Source organism: Aquila chrysaetos, chromosome 2 (genome assembly GCF_900496995.4).
Source record: "Aquila chrysaetos chrysaetos chromosome 2, bAquChr1.4, whole genome shotgun sequence".
Classification (NCBI taxonomy): Eukaryota; Metazoa; Chordata; class Aves; order Accipitriformes; family Accipitridae; genus Aquila; species Aquila chrysaetos.
The window spans coordinates 56,964,221-56,987,097 of NC_044005.1; the positions used below are offsets into that span (position 1 = coordinate 56,964,221).

A 22,877-nucleotide genomic window follows, 5' to 3' on the forward strand; every position below is an offset into this window, starting at 1 on the left:
CTCTTCTCAAGCCATTATGATGTAAATGGCCAAAAGCTTAACTAGCCTTATTTTTCCAATGTTGTGGTCCTTGGAGCATGGCTAAAAAGACCAGGAAGTCCTAAAATACAAGCACTTGTTTATTCTTCTGTATCTGTACCCTCAGCAGAAGCAGTCTCTCTTCTTGAAAATTCCCTTTTGAGCATTGTTTAAAAAAAAAAAAAGGCAATATAATCTCTTTAATTATGTGGGCATATATGAATTTTCAGTGTGAAGCAGAATTATGGATTATTTTTTACATGCTGCACACAAACTGTTCATGAATATGGTAAAAAAATAATTTTGTAGCTATTTCAGCATCAGTACTCATCCTAGAAGTGGACTGCTTCATTCATGCAGCATTTAGTATTTTAAAATTTCTCCTTCACGGGATATTAATGTCCTATTTAATAAGAAACAGTCTTCTGTCCATGAATCTCTAAGCTCTTTTATGAGTATTCACTAACTTGGTTGTAACAGGATTACTTCATCAGTAAGACTGATATTTTAAGAGGTTAAAATGACTCTGACTTGGAAATAACACTTCTGATTTTTTTTCATCTACTCGTATTACATGCAACACCTACAGTCACTATTACCTCTTACAGTTGTAGGCACTTTATTCTCTGATTACTTTGATTCTGTAGAGAGGCCAGTGCAGTCAGAATGGGTTGGTCCAGCTGCATTTTTCCACATACCTGAGCTACCTTGGGTCTCTGTATGCTGCATTGCATAGTACGGTGTAAACATACTTTAATTAGCTGTCTTTCTGGAATGCACATCAAAGTCTGATTATTTAACCAACCATTTTCAGGTGCACTGAAATTATGGATGTAGGTGGAATTGTACCTTTCCTTGCTAAAATGTGGCATGAAGTATCTACCTCCTAAATAAAACTGAAGGAGACGTAGAAGTCGGGGCACATTATATGGCATACCAGCTGAGTAGGATAAAAGCAAGCTGTCTTTTGCAGCTGCGTTTAGGAGTCCTAGCCAGAAAGAAAAGATTCTCTTTCACATATCCACTAGAAAGTAGAAATTGTTCAAAGCGTTTCTGTGAGAATGATGCTGGACCAAATTCAACCCAGCTATAAGAAGTCTCCGCTTCCACGGGAAGCTGTGCTTGGCCCAGGGGCCCTATTCATTAGAATACTGTCCCTCTTTTACAAATACTGAGCAAGTAGAGTCCCAGAGACTGTGTCAATACAGTTGGAGGACAAGTAAGCCACTGTATTGATTTTGACATAAATCCAAAGTAATATCTCTCTGCTGTTAACAGAAACCTTATAGCTTGGAGGAGAACTCATTGAAATAGTGGCTTGGTAAAAGCAGGCAGTTAAATTAGCAAAAGTCTAATTCCAGTGTCTGCTCAGTTTGGTTGTCCGTGGAAATAAATCCTAAAAATAGTCTAGAATAATTTTTTGTGGTTTGGTTTAGGTATAGTGGAAATTTATATTTCATAAGAGGGCATTGGTATATATTTCTCTCCCTGTATCATATTCATGGAGCATCTGGGCATATGTCATTCCATGACTGGGTTTTACAGGGTTTGAAGCTCCAGAGCTGGTCTGCAGATGGATTGTTCCATTTGTATGGGAACACTTGCTGTGTTCTTTGAATGGCTCTTCTACTAATTTCAATAATTATTTTTTTCCCATCATCTGAAAAGAAATCAACTGGACCATCTTCTAGGACAGTAGTCTTTCTGAGAAATATTTGGGGAGGTGATCTCCTTTGGCTATTGGGATGGTGTTGATAGGTTCTCAACTTGTATGCACCCCAGTGCTTTTATGGGCCATTGGTCTCTGAGGTGGACTGGATAATCTCCCGCTGTTCGTGATTGTCTCTGTGAATCAACAAAACCATAAGAATTACATTGTATGCTGTAGGATTTCTTTGATTTTGTGTGTGTGATTACTCTTACTTGTGGTTTAATATCTTCATTGCTGCTTTTTTTTTCTTTTTCTTTTTTCCTTCCTGATACAGAGAAATTCTCATTGGGTTGTCAAGGGGCATTTTGTCACTTGAATAATATTTAATAAAAATTGGTGATATGTCCACCAGGGTGCAGTCTTTCCCAAAAGAAAAGCCATGGTGGTCAGTAAGTGTTCAGTGCACCTGTTCCTTGGAAACTTTATTTGGCTCTCTTATTCTTGTAAGATCATGCTACCCTTTTCAGGAGAAATGGAGAAAAACTGTAAAATATGCATATTAAAATAAGAACCTCAGTATCAAAAATTGTAAATATCCTGAATATCTATGAAATGCTGGTACATTTTATAAATTATTTATAAGAGTAAATGCAGCAGTATTTGCTGTTTTCTTAAATGAAGACTCAATAGTTGTAATCAGGAAATGAAGATGTGAATACTTAATCCTTTTAAAAATCAAAGGCCATTGCTGCTGCTTCTGCTACCATCCACGTTAGTTAAAGCAACTGCTTTCACATTGAAGGATCAACAAGCTTTCGCAACTCTGGCAGGAGGGGGATGAAATGATTTCTTCTGGGGGAGACAGAATATGCACAAAGCCCTAGAAAACTTCATTTGCTTTCATTTTTTCCCTCCAGCTGCCGCCGTCCCCCGGACTAGAGACAACCCGGCGGAGGTGGTGGGCAGGGCAGGGGGCTGCGGGGCCGGAGGGAGGGCTCTCTGCGTGCAGCACCAGCGGGCTGGTTTCAGGGCGACTTACTGGCTTTGCAAACCAAGGAACAGTGCCCTGAACTAAAGCAGCATCTGTTTAAAATCACGTGTCACTAACGTAAGATTTTGAGCTAGTCTTTTCCTTATGCCGTGTTGCAACAAGAAGAGGTTGCTGTGGCATTCCAAAATCCTATGTTTGCGTTTACAGCAAACTGGTCTGAATTCAGTGCTGACCTCGCTTGGAGCAGGGTGTTGGGCCAGGGGCCTCCTGAGGTCCCTTCCCACCAGAAAGATTGTGTGACTTTGCTTCCTGTGACTACCCTCCCTTTGTGTCTTGTCTTATCTTAACTGTGCCCTATTAGATTTATTTGCTTCTCTATCTTGTGCAAATTTAAGCATTCTGGCAGCAATGCATACGCAAGGACCTCATGGTAATACTTCGTAGTAATCTCAGGCCAAGTGAAAAGTGGATGGGATTTCAAAGTATCAACCTTTCCTCATCCCTAGCTCCTTGAGAGCCAACGGGAAGAGATTTGGGAGTAGGTGGGGGGGCAGAGTAATAAAAGCTGTACAAAACCAAAAAGCTTGAAATAACAGTATTGCATTTCTTCTCTTGTTCTAGGTTATGCGTTAGATCCCTCTATAGATAACCCTGAAGTTGCTACCAAATACATTGGTTCTGTAGAAGAAGCCGAAAAAAATCAAGGTAATTAATTCCGACTTGCAACTGATGACTGTTTCCATTTCTTCTTTACTAAGAAATGGAATAGGTATTGGCAAAGGAAGGAATTATGAGAGACTTACCCGTGTCCAAAGACACAATAAAGAAAGATGTGTTGCAGTTGTAATGTGAAGAGGGAAGAGAGATACTGGAGTGCTTTCTTTTCTTGAAGTAGCAAATATTTCAGGCTATTATGTCAAATTTCAAATTAGAATTTGCAGTTGGAACCTAGCACGTGCCATTGCATGAACAGAATTGATCTGTATATTTGAAATAGCTTTTTGGTCCTCTTAAATTCTCTCAGCTAAAATTGTCCTGTGTCTACATTGGGATACCAGTACCTAATCACCTTAACTGTGCTACTCAGTAGCAAACTGATCACTCGGTATGCAACCTCTAGCACTCCTGTTGGGAATTGCATGTTATCTCTGCTTACCAGAGTTAAGCTGTTCAGGTTATTTGGAAAAGAAAAACCATTGGAAGGTTGCCAAATGGTAAAGGCATAGCATGCCACTGGGAGGATTGCCTACCGGGGGCATGGGGTTTGTAATTAATACTTTGATACAAGATATTTAACACTCAGAGTGACTTGTTTGCATTGGAAAATTGAACCTGTGTAAACTTTATGGTTATGCTTTCCCTTGCCTGTCTTTTTCTAACATCTTATTCACATGAGCATACAAAGGTTCTTTATTTCTGTGTCCTATTCCACGGAATACATCCAAAGTTATTTCAGTCTTTCCTTCTGAAGTAAGATAAAGAAAATAGACTTATTTTGGTATAGCAGCTACAGATGTTAGACAGAAATGGCTGAGATTAAATCATTTAAAAAATAAAAAAATAACCTTTTCATAATGGAATTTTAGTAATTTATTTTAAGAAAACTCTTGATTAATGTACTATTCCTTCATATGATCATTATTTCAATTTTTACATAGCCTGTTTCCCCTTGTTTATACAAAGTGCTTTTGGGCTCCTTTGCACTAGATGAGTATTACTGATGCTGTGGGAAAACATTGTTTGAAAATTGCACATAATTGTTTATACAAGCTTTTGAAAAACTTTTAAGTCATCAGTTTAACATCTTTTAATTTTTTTTTCCTCCCATATTGATATTGTTTAATGGTTTTGACAAATTCTGAGGGCACAGCATTTGTGAAAAGCTAGCATTTATATGAAAGAACAAGATAGTGGTTGGAGGTAGGTGACTCTGTCAATGGGGACAGACTTTTTAATAGGTTGTGTAGTGATAGGACAAGGGGTAATGGTTTTAAGCTAAAAGAGGGTAGATTCAGACTAGATATAAGGAAGAAATTTTTTACAATGAGGGTGGTGAAACACTGGCCCAGGTTGCCCAGAGAGGTGGTAGATGCCCCATCCCTGGAAGCATGCAAGGTCAGGCTGGACGGGGCTCTGAGCAACCTGATCTAGTTGAAGATGTCCCTGCTCATTGCAAGAGGGTTGGACTAGATGACCTTTAAAGGTCCTTTCCAACTTAAACCATTCTATGATCCTATGAATTTTTACTAAATTAAAATACACAGTTGTGGTTGGTGTTTGGGGAGACTTCTTTTATTTTCATTTGGGGGGGAACTGAGAGGGGTGAGGGGGATCAGAAGCCAATTGTTAGGACTTTACTTTCAAACACTGCACTATCTAAAGTATGAAAATTGATGTATTCATACAGTCCGCAGACTTATTGTTAAAAATGCATGGGAACATCCATGCTTAAATACTCTAAGAAACCATGACACACAGTTTAAGTGGTTCTTCTGTTACTGTACATAGTTAGCAGTGTTCATAGTTAGAAAAGTTAGCAATGCTTTGGCCAATTTTGCTCAAACACTTTTTCCATTTCGCTATGTATATTGGAAGGAGTGGTGGTGGTGGTTTTTTCTTTTAAACTGACTATGGTGTGATCTATGATATTGTATTTTGTGTTAGCAACTAGGCAGTGTATTGTTTCCTTGTTCAGGGTTAACAGTGTTTGAAACGGGACAAAGGAAAATTGAAAAAAGGAAGAAATTCAAGGAGAATGATGCATCTAATATTGATGGTTTTCTGGGACCGTGGGCAAAGTATGTCGATGAAAAAGAAGTAGCCAAACCATCAGAAGTAAGTACTACTTAAACACAATAGATACAAATCATTAGTATATTGCAGTGGTTTTAACAGAGATCAAGCTGCACTAGTAGTTTGTCCAAGCAGAAGATCCATGCTATGTTTTAGGGTGATAGAAACATTTCAGGTAATATATCCAAATAAGGTGTTCCAAATATTCTGCATTCAATTATTTGCAAGACTGTTTGGAAATAAAATTCATTGTATCTGTGTGTAGTCTGTAGAGTCTGATTAAAAGATGTTTATAAACAGAAGCAGCATGAAAATAACTGAAAGTAAAACCTGTTTAAAAAAGAAAAAACCCGCCGAACGAAAAAAAAAATAACACACACACCCCCCCAACCCTCCAACCAGCAAACATCCTTCTTGTTCAGTCAGTGATGCTTAGCTGTAGTCTATGAATAAAAAGATAATTTTTAATTCTTTTCAGTGTACATAGCTTTTCAAACTATTCTAGTTTTCATAAAGGTATTCTCTTTATTGATGCTTAGAAATATTTCTAATCTCATTTACCAAATAGATGTGTTCATAATAGTAAGTAAATGGTAGTACAGTTCTGGATTTTGTTATGCACATGTGAACGCTGAATTTTTAAAAGATCGTGTTTTATTTTTCCAGGAAGAACAGAAAGAGTTAGATGAAATAACAGCCAAGAGGCAGAAGAGAGGAAAACTAGAAGATGATAAACCTGGAGAGGAGAAGACTATATTACATGGTAATGGCATCTTCCTGCCTGTTCTCATTTTCTTGTTCACTGTGTTTCCTTGCCTGCTGTGTTAATTAGTAAGGATGGCAGACAGCCTCAGCAGTTTTGCTGAGGCACCTTGATGTTTCTGTATTAGACATAATAGCGCTCACAGGCATAAGCATAAAGGACAGGGAAAGAGATAAACTTGGACTAATTCCACTTCATACTGTGAAGAGTAGTGTGGAAATGTCATCTTTCAGGATATTGGTTTTATTTATTTATTGTTAATGTTACCAGACGCACATATCCCTTTCCTGTTTTCCAGAGCAGACGTTTTAAAGTTATGAGTTTGGCTTAGTTTCAGCTTCAGAATTACTGCAGTTTTATGTGTCAATACTTTCATCAGCAGGTAGTGCTTTGAGTTATGGCTTACGTACAATTTAGAAAATCACTTGGACTTTATACTTCCTCAATTCTTAATGTAAATGTTCTTGCTGTCATACTATGAATAATTGTATATCAAATAATTACCCAATGGAAGCCTATAGCATGTAGTACCTTCAAAGAAAATGGTTTGGTAAGTAAGTAAAATTAAGTGATTTTTTGAAACTGTTACTTCAAGTCTCTACATGCAAAATAGTCCTGCCTTATATTGCTTGGCACAGTTAGGTAAACTGAGTCTGTTTACCACTTTCTACAGCCAGGCTCACACACACAAGATGGAGCATCCTTTCTTACATGCATTAAGGAAGAAGTGGCTATGAGATATGCACTGCTGACATTAGTACTTTGTTCTGTTCATATGTAGTAGATTGTGACAATATTTATTGAACAGTGACAAGCATAACAAACCTGAAATTTTAGCCTTTGAGCCTCCTTTAGAATAACTGTTTTGTATCCAACTTTTCATGGCCTCTGCCTGAAGTTTCACAGTGAAACACCTTACAAGATTAAAGTTTAATCTTCTCAAACACAAACATTCTGGAAATATGCCACTTTGTAGACATGTGTAAACATTGATACTGTGCAGGAGGTCACTTGTGCAACCAAAACTGCTATAACAATATCCCAGAAACTGCGAAATTAATTTAGTCGGTGCACAGCTTAATGTCATGGCTATCCAACACAGGTCTACTCTGAAATACCCATTTCCATGCACAATGCATCCCTGCACATCTGACTGTCCAATCACTTCTTAAATCTAGTTAAAGAGCAGTTTTTAGCTGCTGCTGACCACTATTAGTTCACACTGGCCAAATAGATCTTTTTTTCTCTGATTTGTAATTCTATTGACGTGACTGACACAGCACGGAATGCAAATTGCAAGCAAATGCCAGGGTTAGAGTTGCACATTATAATCTGTCTAGAGTTAGTGTAAGCAAACCCTTGTTGGCCGGATCTTGCTGTTTGATGATGAGTAAGATGTGTAGGTGGGAGATTGTGTTAATGTTCAGGTTATCAGGTTCCAAGCAGGCTTCGCTGAAATGACTTAATTTGAGCTTAACTGATGTCAAATAAGATTCCACATCTGTATCCTATGAAGTGGGTTTTTCTTCCCCCTCTCCCTGCCACCCCCACCCCCTCCTCATAGCAGAGCAGCTGTGTTGAGAAAAACCGTAATTGTGTGTGGCTGTTGAGCCTTTTGAAGATTATAACCTCTTAAATACAGGCTCTTGGATTCTCACAATTCTGTATTTACCTTTCAGTTAAGGAAATGTATGACTATCAGGGGAGATCTTATCTTCATGTTCCTCAAGATGTTGGAGTTAATCTCCGTTCTACAGTGCCGCCTGAGAAGTGCTATCTTCCAAAGAAACAAATCCATGTGTGGTCTGGACATACAAAGGTAGGAAGTCATGTTTGTGAGCATGCATCATAAAAACCCACTTCACTTTGTGTCTGAAGCTAGTAACTTCTGTAACTGAAATATCAGTAGAAGGAAGGAGTATTTTCATCTTTACCACATCATGCATGTAGTTGGTTACATTACATGCTCACACAAGGTGTTTGTTTGCCTGCTCAAACGCAGTTGTTTACCTGCATACACTTTTTCATTAACATAGTGACTTCCTGACCTCCTTTAAAGAGACAAATATTATTCAGTGACTTCTGTGGGATTTGGAGTTATTTCCTAAACTACTACGTGAATAAGACTAATTCTAGAGATCCCTGAAAATGTTTTGGTTTTGGTTTTTTTTAAACAGTAAAAGTACTTAAGGGCTATTTCATATCAAGCTTATGAAAAGTTATGTAGGTTTTGTGATTATGATGCACCAGCCTAACAGGTTTCCCAAATACAGCTATTACCTTGAGAGGTGTGCATTGTTAAAGAGTTTTCTTTGATGCTACTTAACATCTACAGTTTCTTCTTGTGCCAGAGCTCATAACTATATACATACTTTTGGTATTAAAAAGTGTTTCACTGATCAGGTTTGTAAAGCTTCTACTCAATTTGCTGCTTCTTTTGTCTCTAATTTTCAGTATTGCTTGAGGGAATATGCTGTGCTGCATTGGACAGCACCTTAATGATATCTGAAAAATGGAAGAAAGGAAGACACAGTGAACACTTCTAGCTTCTACCCTTTTTTAGCTGAGTCACAGTTCTAAACTCTTCTTTAGTGATTGCTGCATCAAAGAGCTTGTAGCTGCCACTATCGGTGCTTTCCAGAATAACACGTCCTCCCCAAAGCTCTAGTCACTCCTCTGCCTATTATCCTATTAGAACAGACTGATATGTAAAGTAGCTTTTTCCTTCAAACAAGATGAATAACGATATTGATGAGAGAAGCAAAAGAAAAATGGGCTGACAAATGTGGAAAAGCTGGGGGATATAAGTAAATAATAAAGAGGATAAAGCACCCAACTCCAGCTAGGGGTGGGAGGAACTGAATGATACATGAATAGAGTAATTGACGTGAAATGGAAAGAAGGGACATCAAACCATGAGTACTTGGTGGTTCTTTGGAATTCCTCTGGAAGGAGTACCTGAAATACAGATAGATGGGAATATGCTGTGCCCAGGGAGTCTGAGTTCAGTGGGTAGAAGCCACTGGTAATACATGTAAGAAACGGAGCTAGCCAAAAACTTTTTTTGTGGAAAAATTCCTCATCTGCCCCACTAGAAAAGGCTTTTGTTATACAGAAACGGTCGCTCAAACCCACAGTTTGTATTTCTTTGCTGTGTTTACCACAGTAATGGTGTGAGTGTTGAAGGAGGGTATATATACAGCTGCTGAAGTGAATCAATTTGTTGCCAATAACAATTGTTTGAAATGCATCACTGTTTCTAAAATGGAATGTGGGTAGGTTATTTCCTTTCAAGATACAGTATCTGTATATTTTGTGAAGATAAGCTTTAGCTTTTTGCTTAGAAAAGAGGGCAAGTGAACTGAGGAAATATCTAGATGCTCCACTTACTGTTTAATTATGTCCTTATTTACAGGGTGTCAGTGCAGTTAGATTGTTTCCTCTCTCTGGGCATATACTGTTGTCTTGCTCTATGGATTGCAAAATTAAGGTGAGTTATTTTTCTGTTTTCATGTGTATATTTTATACCATCATTGAATGCAGACAATGCATTTTAGACTACTTAAATATTTGGTACTTCTGCCAAATACTTTTTGTCTGTGTTAGTTTTATTTTTCTTACTTGATTTTTAAATTACAAATTCATTGGAACAAAGATAAAAATAATACACAAGACTGGGTGTTAGAACAGTGTTAATCATTTCATAATAGAAGGTCACAAGTTCCTCAGGTTATTGCCTTTGTTATTATAATAATTCATTTTCTGTGAAGCCTGGTTTTACTACTAGCAATAGGTTTCTGCTGAAGTGTTTTACTGTAGCATTTGTGGTCTTGAACTAATCTCATTTTATTCCAGCATACAGCATATTGGGAAGTTGATAGTTTTTTTTTTTTTTTTTTTTATACTAGAAAAACCCTAGGGCTTTAAAGTTGGAATATGGTATGGGGGTTTTAGTTATTTTAAGGGGGTTTTGCTAACAAGAAGGTGATAGAGCATTCTTGTGAATGTCTGGGTAGGTAGTTGTGATTAATCAGTAGATTTCATATGTTTGTAATTAATTTCTTAAAAGATGTTGCCATATATGTTTGCGCTTAATTCAGCATCATTATTGTTTAACAACTGACATCTTTTCTCCTCCTCCCTCTTTTTTTTTTTTTTCCAAGCTGTGGGAAGTATATGGTGATCGAAGATGTCTACGAACATTTATTGGTAATAGTCTTTTTTTTTTAAAAAAAAAAACTGATTTATATTTAAAACAACTTCATGGAAGGATATGATTTAGGTTAGCTTATTAATTTATCATAGAGGGCACTTGTAGGCATCCAAGGCAAACAGTATTCAGTATGATTTTGGCAATAAGAATTGAAAAAGGTGCAAGTTTTTAGTCGACCTTTGTCATTATTCCAAGCAATTTAATGTTGATGTGTAACACCTTACAACCCTTAAAACAAAATATTAGTGTACTGCAGTCATCAATACTTTATGCAAGACTCCTTTCCAAAGGCAAAATTGTGAAAATAAATTGCCCCATCTTCATGTTGAGAACAGCAGCCCTCTGTTTTCATGCAGTGAGGGCTTCTCATGGTCTGATGATCCCACCTTAAATAGATGGTGTCTTCTGTGCTGAGTTTCTAGTGCAAAAGCATGGCAAAATTTTTTTTTTTTTTTAGGTTCAGGTGCTGTCTGTTCATGTAACAGGTGATTTTTTTAAAGCAGATAGCTGAGAGAGAGAGAAATACATACTTCTTAGCAGCCTTGAATACAGAACAAAAGCAGCTGATTCTCCTTTTGAAATGGGAACATTTCTAGAACACTGAGTGAATATATGTTGAGCAACAACAAAGAAGTCTTTTTGCACCTAATATTTCTTATGACAGCAGCGTGGTGAAGCTGATCGCTCAAAAAAGGTCCTCTCAATAGACTGCTCTTTCTGAACAGTTTGACTGTTTTTCTCAAAAGGTCCTTATTACCAACCAGATTCACCTGCTATTTTGCTATATTTAAGTTACTGTGCCAATATTTTAACTAAAGGGATCTCCTACAAGTCTGATGCAGTGGACAGATGAAACTATTGGGGTTGAGGGGTAGCAAGGTTAACACCAGATGAAAGCATTCTTCATTTTCTGATCTAATATTTCCCATATTTTGTACCTGTTTTATAATTAGAAATGTTTCTCCTGTAAGTGTATCTCCTGTAGTGTTTGTCTCTCCTCTTTTTTCATTAGATGTTGACATTTATTATAGTGTTTTAAATTTTTCTTGTAGCTCTTAACTGTGACCAGAACAATCTTTGAAGCCAATAGTACTTAAAGTTCTGCTTATATATCAATTTATGAATGATGCACAGTAGTTGATTCTGTGCAATGCTATTGTTGTTCTCTGCAGTGCTTTAGAGGCGTGGGAGTTTGGGGATTTTATTCTCATGGTTCTTTAGGAGTTACTTTCTCACTTGAATCATTCTTTTCTAGTGCTCATGAAAAATTTCCTTGTTCTCTTTGCATTGTTAAAGACTGGAGGATTTAACTTCAATAATGTTTAAAAAAAAAAAAAACATTAATTCTGAGCATGAGTGGATAAAAGTCTATCATTGCATTTTTTTTCTGTCTTGTAGGACATAGTAAAGCTGTTCGAGACATCTGTTTTAATAATGCTGGCACTCGGTTTCTTAGTGCTGCATATGACCGCTATCTTAAACTCTGGGACACTGAAACAGGTAGGCTTGTATTTGTAGACACTGTTATTTGGCACTGTGTTTAATTGATAGTAAATGTCAAGATATATTATCAGTCGGGTTGTTTCCAATTATCCTTAATATCGTCTTGTACTTCAGTGTTTAGGCTTTTATTACAGGATGAATAGTCTTTTTTTCCTAAACGTTTTGTTAGCTGTAGTGGTGCAATTGACACTGCTTATATATCTGTATTTCATATACCTTTTTGTTTGAGAAGTTTGATAGTTACTTGTGATGTTAGAACAATTTTCAGCAAAAAGTCAAAATTTACCAAATCAGTTAATTGCATGTTTACATTTACAGGCATGAAATTAAGTAATGAAATCACACTTTTGACCTAAATATGCTTAATTTAGAAGAATTATTTCACTTTATTTTTCGGTTAACCTGAACTTGAAGAGCATCCCAATAAGAAAAGGTGGTGGAAACTGAGCTGCTGGTATAGGGAGCAGGAGGGTAGGTCTGATGCTCTCACAGAACTGCCTGGGAGATGCTCTGTAACATTCTGCTCCAAACAGTTTCTTAAGCTAAAAAGATACAGGGTAGATTTTGTCAATATTCTTTTAAACTTAAGTCCATTCCTAAGATAGGAAGTTTCCATGTTTGAAAAAGACATTAGCTTTCTTGGCTAGCAGTGTCACTAGTCTTATACAGGTGACAGCCAGAAAGGTATAAGTCAAATTCTCCAGTCTTGAGTTTGAACTCAGTTATTTAGACACCTGAAAAACGTATTGAGCTTTTGGATTAAAACAGGCTCCTGTAAGTTACGGATAACATGCAGTCAGGGTATTTATGGCTGAGGCTATGACAGGAGGTCAGTGGTTTGTTTTGCAGTTGGATTACTGTTACCTTTTCCTAGACTTAGGATTGAGGAATTCTTGCCTGAGTTTAAGTCTCTTGTAGAGAAGACCTTTGTTCCTAAGGAGGTGATGGTTTGCAAAGACAGTGGTCAGCTTGTGATATCCTGACCAGTCCTGATGTCCTTGATATGCCCTGATGACATACAGGGTACTGAGCAGTTATATTGTTTGGAAAGCTGTAGTAAGGTACAGAACAGTTTGTATGTGTATGTGTTCATACAGGTGCGTGCATACAAACATGTGAAAGAAGGTCTAATCAAAGAGCAGGGTAAATTCTACCCTCTAGTCCTCTCAAGGGCTTTAAAATAAGTATTTTCTGCTGTTAGTAAAGTAAAATTAAAATGAATGGGTTTTATCACAATCTACAAAGAGTTAATCAGCCCATAGAACTTCCAACCTGATGCACTATGAATGGCTTTTCTGTTGCAGGGCAATGTATTTCAAGATTCACAAACAGGAAGGTTCCTTATTGCGTCAAGTTCAATCCTGACGAAGATAAACAAAATCTCTTTGTTGCAGGAATGTCAGACAAGAAAATTGTGCAGGTATGTCTACTTAATATCTCTTCCTCTAAAAATTCTGGTATTTAGTAAAAAACAAGGTCTTATCCTGACTTTTTTATTTGTAGTGGGATATTCGAAGTGGTGAGATTGTGCAGGAATACGATAGGCATTTGGGAGCTGTCAACACCATTGTGTTTGTGGATGAAAATAGAAGGTTTGTGAGTACATCTGATGACAAGAGTTTAAGAGTCTGGGAATGGTAAGTTTAAAAATTTTGAATTTTAACCTAAAGTATATTATGAGCAAACTGCAAAGAGAGTTTATTTTTAAAAGTATACATAGCACATAAGACACTGGAGTGTACTGAGCTCTAGCTAGCTGAGGAAGAGCTAGCTTTAAAACCCTACTCTAGCTTAATGCTTGAGACGCTTCATAGATTTCCTCTTCCCCCAAAGAAAGCATAAGACAGTCCTGTCAGCCTGAAGCACGCTGCACTCTATTAGTGATCTCTGTTCTCTCTCCTTTCCCCGGGGGTGTATTGGCCCTTAAATTAACTTTTTAAAGAAATGTCTGCTCTGTTACATTAGTGTGTGTCAGTTTTGAATGCTTTGAACTTGGATGTGCATAGTATTATACAATATTTGGCCCATGTATGAAATAACTGGTTTAGTGTAGCTTCATTTCTGGTTTTCTGGTAGTCTGGGTTTTTTTGGCAATCATTGATACACACAGTATGAATACAATAGATGACAGAAAAGTGAAAGTCCATCCAAGAAAAACTCGTAAGAAACATCATTCCAATTTTTAACTTATCTGGGGAGAAAACAAATCTCTCCTATCTGAAATGTTTTCCACAAGGTTCTAGGTACTAAGATTTTCAGCTTAGGACTTTTAAGATTTCTCTAGAACTTCAAATTTCTTTTTGAAATAATCACTCCCATATCTTTAGGTATCCATTTCCTTTTGCTGTTCACACATGCAAAGCTGTTGCACAATACGGACACTAGTTTGACAGCTCTGTGACTAATCAGTTCCTTCTTAGGTTGCCTTTTTTTTTTTTTTTTTTTTTTTTTTAAACCTAGGCAAGAGACTCCAATCTGTGGTATTTGAGTGTTACCCAAGCAGCCAGCAAAACCCTCAGCATGTCTGTGATCGGCTGCTATCATTGCCAGTAGCAGCGGTGGTAATGACCAAAGTCTGGGAACACAGGCTTAGGCTAGACATGTAATGCTATCACCATATGTCACTCCAAGAGAGCCTCTGTCAGTACTTCATAATTAGACCCATGCACTTACTGAGCTCCTTAAAGAAAAATCTTTACAATATCGTATCTGCTAAGGAATGTCTCCTCTCTGGCGAGTGGGAGGGTGATCTCACTTGCACAAATCTGTTACTTCCCTGAGATTGGATTGCCCTTGTTTTGTGAGCTTTGTGTTGATGGCTGAAATAAATAGCAAAGTGGGTGGATTTAGTCACTCTGTGGGGAAGAGCAGGAAAGGCAAAAAGGTTCTGGCATGGGAACATCACAACCTGATTGTTCCAGTAGCAGAAGTTTTTTCCTTCTGAAGCAAAAATATGTACTGAGCTTGCTGCACACTGAAGAAAGAGCTCCCTTGGTCAGATAATGGGGAACTCAACTGTAGGCAATATTCTGTAAAATACAGTCATTGGGGATTTTTTTTTTGTTTTATAAAAAGCAAATGTTTGGGTTTTATAAAAAGCAAATGTAATGCTGTCTTCCTAGACATGACTGAAAAACCTTTCTCCACAACCTGCCATGATATATGTTAATGGGTCTGTAGGCATGTTCCTTTAATTTCAAGATCCAGATTTTTACAAGGCATTAAAACTAAGTTAATATATTCACTACAGAAGCTTTTAGAGCTTGAAAACCTCCATGGCAAATTATTTCATGCTGCACCTCAAATCCTTTTCTCCTAAGTTCATAAGGAAAATTATTTGCAACTTAGGGTGATTTGGTTACTGCACCTTTTGGCGTGTTTCTTCATACGTTCTTCAGCACAATATTTCTTCAGTATCCTACAGAAACAAAGCAGAAGTAATTAAGACCTGAGTATGGCCTTAAAAGCCAGTAATTAAAGCTGGTCTAATTGCTTAGTTTCAATTGTCTGGAGGAATTTTCTAGTATGTTTTGTAAACACTTTGACTTGGCCAGGGCTGGTAATGGGATGCCATGTCAGACTTCATCACAGTGAGGAACTTCTCCCCTGAGAATTTAAATCTCCTTTCCCCAAGAGTTTATTCCATGCATACATTTCACTGTGCTGTACACTGAATTGCAGTTGGTTGCTGAAAGTTCAGACTGCAAGTATAGCACAGACTCTTGCAGATTAAATGGTTTCTTTAGGAATCTTAATGGGAGTACTTTAAAATTTGTCTGCTTTTGCATTTCATGTGATTGTGTTCCAGCAGGGACATTAAAGTTGGCATGGTTATCACATTCTGTGTTCTTTCTTCTAGAAATGCAAAATGTTATTTAGTCTTTGCCCGCTTCATATGCGTCTGGTCCTACTTGGATAAACAGTGAAATGATTAGGGCAATTGGCCTTGGAAGCTTCTATTTCCTTTTACTTTCAAGTCATCTAGCAAAGCAAGAACTGTACAGTGGTAGCTTAGTTATTATCCTGAGGGGCTTAAGAGGTTTGTCATCTCTGTAAAGCTAATCCCCTCAACTGGCCTTTTCTCTCCATCGTTCCTGGTAAAGATACCGTAGTCTCTGGAGACAGCTCTTCATGATGTGTAGATCCCAAAACTGGGTTGGGTTGCATTTGGGGTTTGTGGTTTGGTTCCCCCCGCCTCCCCCACACCCCTTCTTTCTTTAAAAGGATTTTTTTTCTCTCCTGGTTGGGGAAGAAGTTGTATTAGAACCCCAGAGTATCACGTTTCTAAATCTTGGCTAGCAGATACTACTTTTGAAATTTAAAACTTTTCAGCCTTAGAAATGCTGTGAAGTTGGGAAAGGACTTGAAGATCTTTACATTTAAAAATTTGAACAAACAATATATCACATGAGTGTTGAGGTCAGGCAACCATGACAGCATCTTTTAAAGTTTTGGGGTTTTGTGGGTTTTTTTAAGGGAGCAGACTGATATTACTAATTTAGCAATTTGACTGGAAGCAAATGTGAAACATAAATGTATCTCTTTATTTTGCCTAGTAGTTTAATGCAGCGTATCCTGCAGCTGTCCTAAGTGTGTCTGGTAGGTTTCAACATAAAGCAGAGCTGTCTTGAAAATTCCAGTAGATGATCCTGCCTTCATTTGTAAAGGGAGAGAAGGCAGGACAACCTGCGCTGCATTTAAATTTCTTACTGCAGTACAATTCAGCATTGGAGATGCATCTTCTGTGGTGAGACTTTTTTTTTTAATGGGGCTTCCAGTGGGATTGCTTTTACCTGGCATTGAGGACTCCAGGTGACTGGTGTGCTCAGGCAGTGTTGGATGGTGGGAGCTGATCAGGATCTGGCCTTACTGCAGCAACGACCTTGGGTCCTGTTGGAGGTGGGGTTTGAAGCTGTTTGGGTACTGATGCAAAGGACAGGATGGGGCACAGGGGGGCTGCACCTCCTGTGCTGTCATGTTGGTCAGCCTCAGAGGTTATGTGGGCTTTTTGTTGTTATTCCTTTACAGTTTTACTGTCCAACAGTATTCTTAGGTCTGCCTGCTTGGAAGCCAGTTATTCCTGTGCATGCTGGTATCCACAGTGTATTAAGTGGGTTGCCCTTCTTGCTGAGGGGTAAATGATTTTAACGTTTAACTCACAGGAGCATTTGTGTTGCTTCCTGACAACAGAGCAGCTTCTCACCCTGCTGCCCATGTGCACGTTGCTTAACACAAGATGACGGGAAATAACTTACAATTCTATTTTATTGTGGAGTAATTACCTTGCTAATGTCAACAGTATTGCCATCCAGCAAGGCTCGGTCAGCTAGTACAAGGCAGCCACCCACGCTCTCTGTTCCAATAGCGTCTCAGCAGCCCTTCTAGTGTGTGAATTAGACAATGAAGTCATAACCATCCCCTTTGTATTAATTAATGTTGCTACAGAACATTTTGCATGTGTTTTCTGCTGAATACATTAATCAAATCTATTTTCTGCTGGAGATTTCTTTTGCTTAATGAGAAAGACGTGCATGCCTTCCCTTTTTACCGGTCGTCTAGTGTAGGGTATGAAGAATGCTGTGAATATGCACGGACCGTTAGTAATTCAATTTATATAGTCAAAACCAAATGACAGTTCTGCAGAGTAAGGATTAGACTGTACTTGGTTTTTCCCTAGGCCTTTGTACAGGACAGTGTACGTTCTTAACATACACTGGCACAGTCCTGTATGCAGTTGAGACTAGCGAGTTCACAGTTCAGTTCAACTGTGGACATTTGGAATTGGTTGGCATGCCATTTGGGGAAATCAGGAGGAAAAGGGCATTGTTAGAGAGACGAGAAAGAGACTCCTGTTTTCTTTTCCTTTTTTTTTTTTTTTTTTTAAAAAGAAATTAAAAAGCAGAAATATTCTAGTTAAAACAAAACTCAAGTCAGTAAGATATTTGAATAAGATACTTGCATGTATCAGTCTATTCTTGCTACCTACATAAGAATTTTGTAAAAGCTGCCATTAACCTGGAGGCAATAGTGTATCTTTGTGTTACAGTTTTACTCTTAACACTTGGAATTGTGATCCTGCTTTAGACTCTAGGCCATGTGATTGGGGTAAATTCGCTCTATCAGAGGTTATCCTGTAGATGGCTCCACAGCTGGAGCTCTCTAGGTGGGCATTCACAATATTTTTGAGCTTTTGCACATTCTTCCTTTGGACACCACCATACACTCTCCATGGCTCAGTGGCTGAGTACATCAGCTGACTGGAGGCAACCCTTTGGAACATCTCCATGTGTTCAGAAAACACATACTTCTTCCTTTTGCAGGGACATTCCTGTAGACTTCAAGTACATAGCTGAGCCAAGTATGCATTCGATGCCAGCCGTGACTTTGTCTCCAAATGGTAGGTTAACACTTTACTGCCTTCTTAGGCCTAGTTTACATAGGCGTGTCTTACTGATTATATCTCTGTAATGTTGCCATGTTGCATCTGCCTGTCACCCCACGCTACCTCTCCCCCCAAATCAGTGTGTGCATTTATTCCAAGATTGGGCTGGATCTGGTTTTGATTTAAAAGTCTTAAGAACAAGTATGTCAAAATGAGGGGTTATATCAGGATACGTGTATCAATTTAAATTTAGACCTTCATCCAGACAGGGCAAAAGGACTCTTTCTTTTTACAGAGCTACGATGTGCTCTTTGCTGTATTTAAAATGTTAAGAGAAACAATGGTGGGAACTGACAATGGCTGCAAAGTACTAAGCAAGTTCAGCAGTCCTTGTGGTGCCACTGTTAAAGCAGAAACTGATGTTGTACGTGATCCTGTTAATGCTGTTCCTTTCTGTTCCAAATATAGCCCAAATAACTCTTGCATAAGAGAAATCCCAAATTATCTCAGTGTTTCTGTATGTTAATGTTTCACTGGTGTTCATGTTCTTCAATTAGAATCAAACTGAAGGAGGATAAAGGTTTAGTGCCTCCAGTAATCAGTGAAAATCCTTCTAACAGGTCAAAATCTCTGTTATCTGTTTTGGCCAAAATTAAATAGCTTTAGTGTCAATATTATTGAAGTGTTGCCAGATTCACAGTTAACAGTCTCATTATGCTGAGTAGTGACAGATCAACTTGTTGCACAGCTAACGTTTTAAGCCAGCTATCAGCATCGAATTGTATTTGCTTTGCAGTATAAATATTTTATTCTTAACAATAGAAGTGGGTTTCTAAAATAAAAAGGAAGATTCTGGAAAAAGAGGTTTAAAAATGTTAGCTTCCCATGCTGGCCTTTTTCAACCCCTGTTTCTGAAATTGCACAACTTGCTGTATTCCCATCCAGTTTTTCAGTTCATCTCATTCTTCCACATTGAAATACTGGATTTCTCATTCTTTTTCCAGTTCTGGCTGGCCAGCATTTGAGTGTTTGATTTCTGAGATGAGACAGTAAATGATGTTAGGAATGAAGTAGTCATCTTTTCAGCTCAAGACATCACCTGTCACATTAACCGACATTATCTCGACCTACAGTCGTCCGATATCACACAAAACAAGTTCTTTCGGAATAGTAATGCTACAGATTGTACCAGAAACATCATGCATCATTTTGGAGTTAAATGAGTCCTTTAAAGAAAAGTAAATTGAGAATTTTACAGATCTGGAACTTTTCTGCTTAGGGGCACTGATTTATGAATCTCATCAATTAAATTTTTCCTCCTGAGTGATGCAGGAGACAGACCTTTTAAAAAGTAGAAGAGGAGAGTAACATGCTTGGGGTATACACTTGATTTGTTTCTTTGAGAGGCTGAAGAAAATCCTCAAATTCCAAGCTAGTAGCTGGAAGTGGGCCAGATTTACAGTCAAGTCAGCACATTTTATGTTATCACTGTTTGTGTGAAACACTGGAAAGGCAGTGACGGTATGCAGGGTTCAGGACAGAAGTGTCTCTTCTATGGTGTTCTGTAGCACATCGTCTTCACTGGGTTCTCAGGCAGGAGTTAATGCCTTGCCAAGACGCAAAATGAGGTAGAGTTAAGATTAGAAAAGCCTGGGGTTTTTTTTCTTTCACTAAAGTATCTATTAAATTGCATTCCATTAGGGCAGAGAATACTAAATAGTTGGAAAAATGTAAGGATTTTCAAACTCCTGAGTCTACCTTAGACGTGTTTTTCCCATAAAGAAAATAAGAGGTGACCATCTTAGAGTACCCACAAAACAGGTAATCAAAATAGATTGCAGCTAGATGGGTTTTTTCCCCTCATCTGAATTACTTGATTGTGTGTACCAGCAAGCTTACTCAGTAGCTTAAAAACTTACCAGTAAGTCAGTGGGGTTGATGGAGCACATTTTTGTAACAGGCAGAGCTTTTCTAGAGTCCTGAGTGCATTTTGTAGTAATAGGCATCCCAAATCCTGTCAAACATAAGGTTTTGCCTCTTGGCAGTTGTACCAGGCAGAAGCAATATCAGCTGCTACCTAGAACCCTGATACATAATGAAAATCTGGATTAAGATAGTGCAAGAAAAGTTATAAAAATATCTTAAGTGGAATGTTTTAAGTCTGTTTCTTCAGGTGCAGCACTCTGATACCACCTTTGTTTATTGCATTTGTAGGGAAATGGTTGGCTTGCCAGTCAATGGATAACCAAATTCTGATTTTTGGAGCTCAGAACAGATTCAGATTAAACAAAAAGAAAATTTTCAAAGGTCACATGGTAGCTGGCTACGCTTGTCAAGTGGATTTTTCACCTGACATGAGGTAAGTTTTTGTGGGAATGAGCTTCATCTTAAAACTTGCTGGCACAGATGCTAAATTTCTTTTTGAACCCTCTGCAACATTCATTGATGCACAACCATCCTATTAACTCAGCATCAGAGCCCTCTAGCCAAGCAGCAGAATGGAAAGTTTACTCTTGTCATTTGATAGGACTAAGCTATACTCAGTGGTTTCTCTGAGCAATATTTAGAAAACAGTCCATGTAGTCCAGATTCCCCATTCTGCAGAGATGATTTACACTGCTGTTAAACCATCCAGAGACTTCCCTTGTTTTACCCGGCCCTGGTACAGCGCAGGAGGCTTCCACTTCTGACTTGTATCTGGCTGGTTTTGTGCATGGTCTGCAGCACAGGGTCTGTTCCCACGGTATGCACTTGTCTAGAATACCTGGGATTCAGGCTTGACCAGTTTTCCCAATTTGCAGGTCTGGTGTGGGTATCCTAATTTATTTTTTCAGAGAACCATCTTTTTCATCCAATTTGCTTAGTAATATGCCCATACATTTACCACTGTTCTTACACAAGTTATTCATTACTATAAAAACTGGAGAATAACCTCAGCAAAACTGGAGGCAAAAGTGGAGAGAAGTGTCTATAAATTTTAGAGAAACTTCTGGCACTTTCTCTTTTGCTGATGTATTCTCTTTAGTTCCAGTAACACAGTGTATGGTATAATCGCATTGCTTAGCACATTTACCTCGCAGTTGATGAATCACCCTCTGCAGGACTTGCGTGCTTTAGAGCACAGCATGAATGCTAATTCTTTGGTAGGTATGTTTGCAGATTGTCAGACAGGAAGCTCACTGGGTGAAGCTCTTTTCCATTGCTCAGTGTAAAAGTATTATAATACAAGCAGTCTTCACACATGATACAGCTTTTATTTTAATCCTGTTAATATAGCTATGTGATATCTGGAGATGCAGATGGAAAACTTAACATCTGGGACTGGAAGACAACAAAACTCTACAGCAGATTAAAAGCGCATGATAAAGTCTGTATCGGTGCAGTGTGGCATCCACACGAAACATCTAAGGTCATTACGTGTGGCTGGGATGGTCTTATTAAACTATGGGACTAAAGAGGATGCTACAAAGATCAAAAGATGCAAGTCCTGCATACACCTGAGACTAGAGTGAATTCTGCTGTAAGAATGGGTAGACATTTGTAATACTGCAGTTCTCAGCTAGCTGTATATATGCAATAAAAAATGGGAAATCTTCAGAAGATACAACTGAAAGGATATAGTTCTAAATATGACCTCTGAGTATGAGAAGCTGAGGTCATCTGAAGCATGCAGAGTCAAGTGTTAATTTGTCATGTCACTGTTTGTGTGAAACACTCTTGTAAAATAAAAAAAATTTTAAGAAAAACTATTTTTGTGGTTCTGGCTGTCAGAGATGTGGGGAATGAAAGAAGAAAACCAGCAATTGTGTAACTCTCTTCCTAAGAAGAAATCTTTGATATCTACTGCAATAGAGCTGAAAAACATGCATTTGTTTACCTGGTTTTAGGTGGTATTTTGTTGTCCCCAAAATACTTCTACATTTGTAGAACACAAACCCACTTGCTAAGACCTGTTAATTCACAGTAGAAATGAACTAATCGGAAGCTAGCAGTTGTCAGATAAACTGTGTCAACCGAAGACTGTATTCGTAAACTCTGGGGTTCTGTCTGTATTTAACAATAGCATCATGCTGATTACTGAGTTTCATCTTTGCAAGTAGTCCTCAATTTCAAGATTTTGCTTGCAATAGTTGTGTGTTAAGTGTTGTTTTTTTTCTCTTCCCATATGCTGTTATGTTCCAATAAGCATGACATATTTAAAGAAGAAGTGAATGTGTCTTGTTTGATTTGGAATACATTGTATTATAAGCCCCATAAAGGTTTTGACAATTTAATGTATATACATGTCACACTTTTTCTCTTTAAAGAACTTATTTTTAATAAATCTTTTTATAAAATGTCTCCTTATCTTCATTCAATTCTTGTGTCTAGCAGTGTCCTTATAAAATATTCCTTACCATTTGGTATTTTAATTTGCAGTTGTACCAGCATTCAGATAAACTCATTCTCTTGCATTAGTTATATATGAACAGCGCAAGTTGGAAGCAGGAGAAAATCCTTTCAACTCCCTATCTGCTCTCTTTTTGAGCACATAATGGAAATAAAAATATGTAATGAATTTAT

General features: G+C 37.9%; 1 protein-coding gene across 1 annotated transcript in view; it reads left to right on the plus strand.

Annotated features, from left to right (window-relative positions):
* The window catches only part of CDC40 (cell division cycle 40), a 42,667-nt gene extending 20,012 nt beyond the window's left edge, over window positions 1-22,655 (plus strand). The window contains exons 4-15 of the mRNA XM_030001223.2: window positions 3,282-3,365; window positions 5,356-5,495; window positions 6,120-6,216; window positions 7,896-8,035; window positions 9,632-9,706; window positions 10,380-10,425; window positions 11,828-11,929; window positions 13,237-13,352; window positions 13,436-13,569; window positions 18,253-18,329; window positions 20,529-20,673; window positions 21,591-22,655. Of these exons, the coding sequence (XP_029857083.1) occupies window positions 3,282-3,365; window positions 5,356-5,495; window positions 6,120-6,216; window positions 7,896-8,035; window positions 9,632-9,706; window positions 10,380-10,425; window positions 11,828-11,929; window positions 13,237-13,352; window positions 13,436-13,569; window positions 18,253-18,329; window positions 20,529-20,673; window positions 21,591-21,768 (1,334 nt within the window). The 3' untranslated portion in view covers window positions 21,769-22,655. The remainder of the gene's footprint in view (window positions 1-3,281; window positions 3,366-5,355; window positions 5,496-6,119; window positions 6,217-7,895; window positions 8,036-9,631; window positions 9,707-10,379; window positions 10,426-11,827; window positions 11,930-13,236; window positions 13,353-13,435; window positions 13,570-18,252; window positions 18,330-20,528; window positions 20,674-21,590) is intronic.
* The last annotated feature ends 222 nt before the right edge of the window (window positions 22,656-22,877 follow it).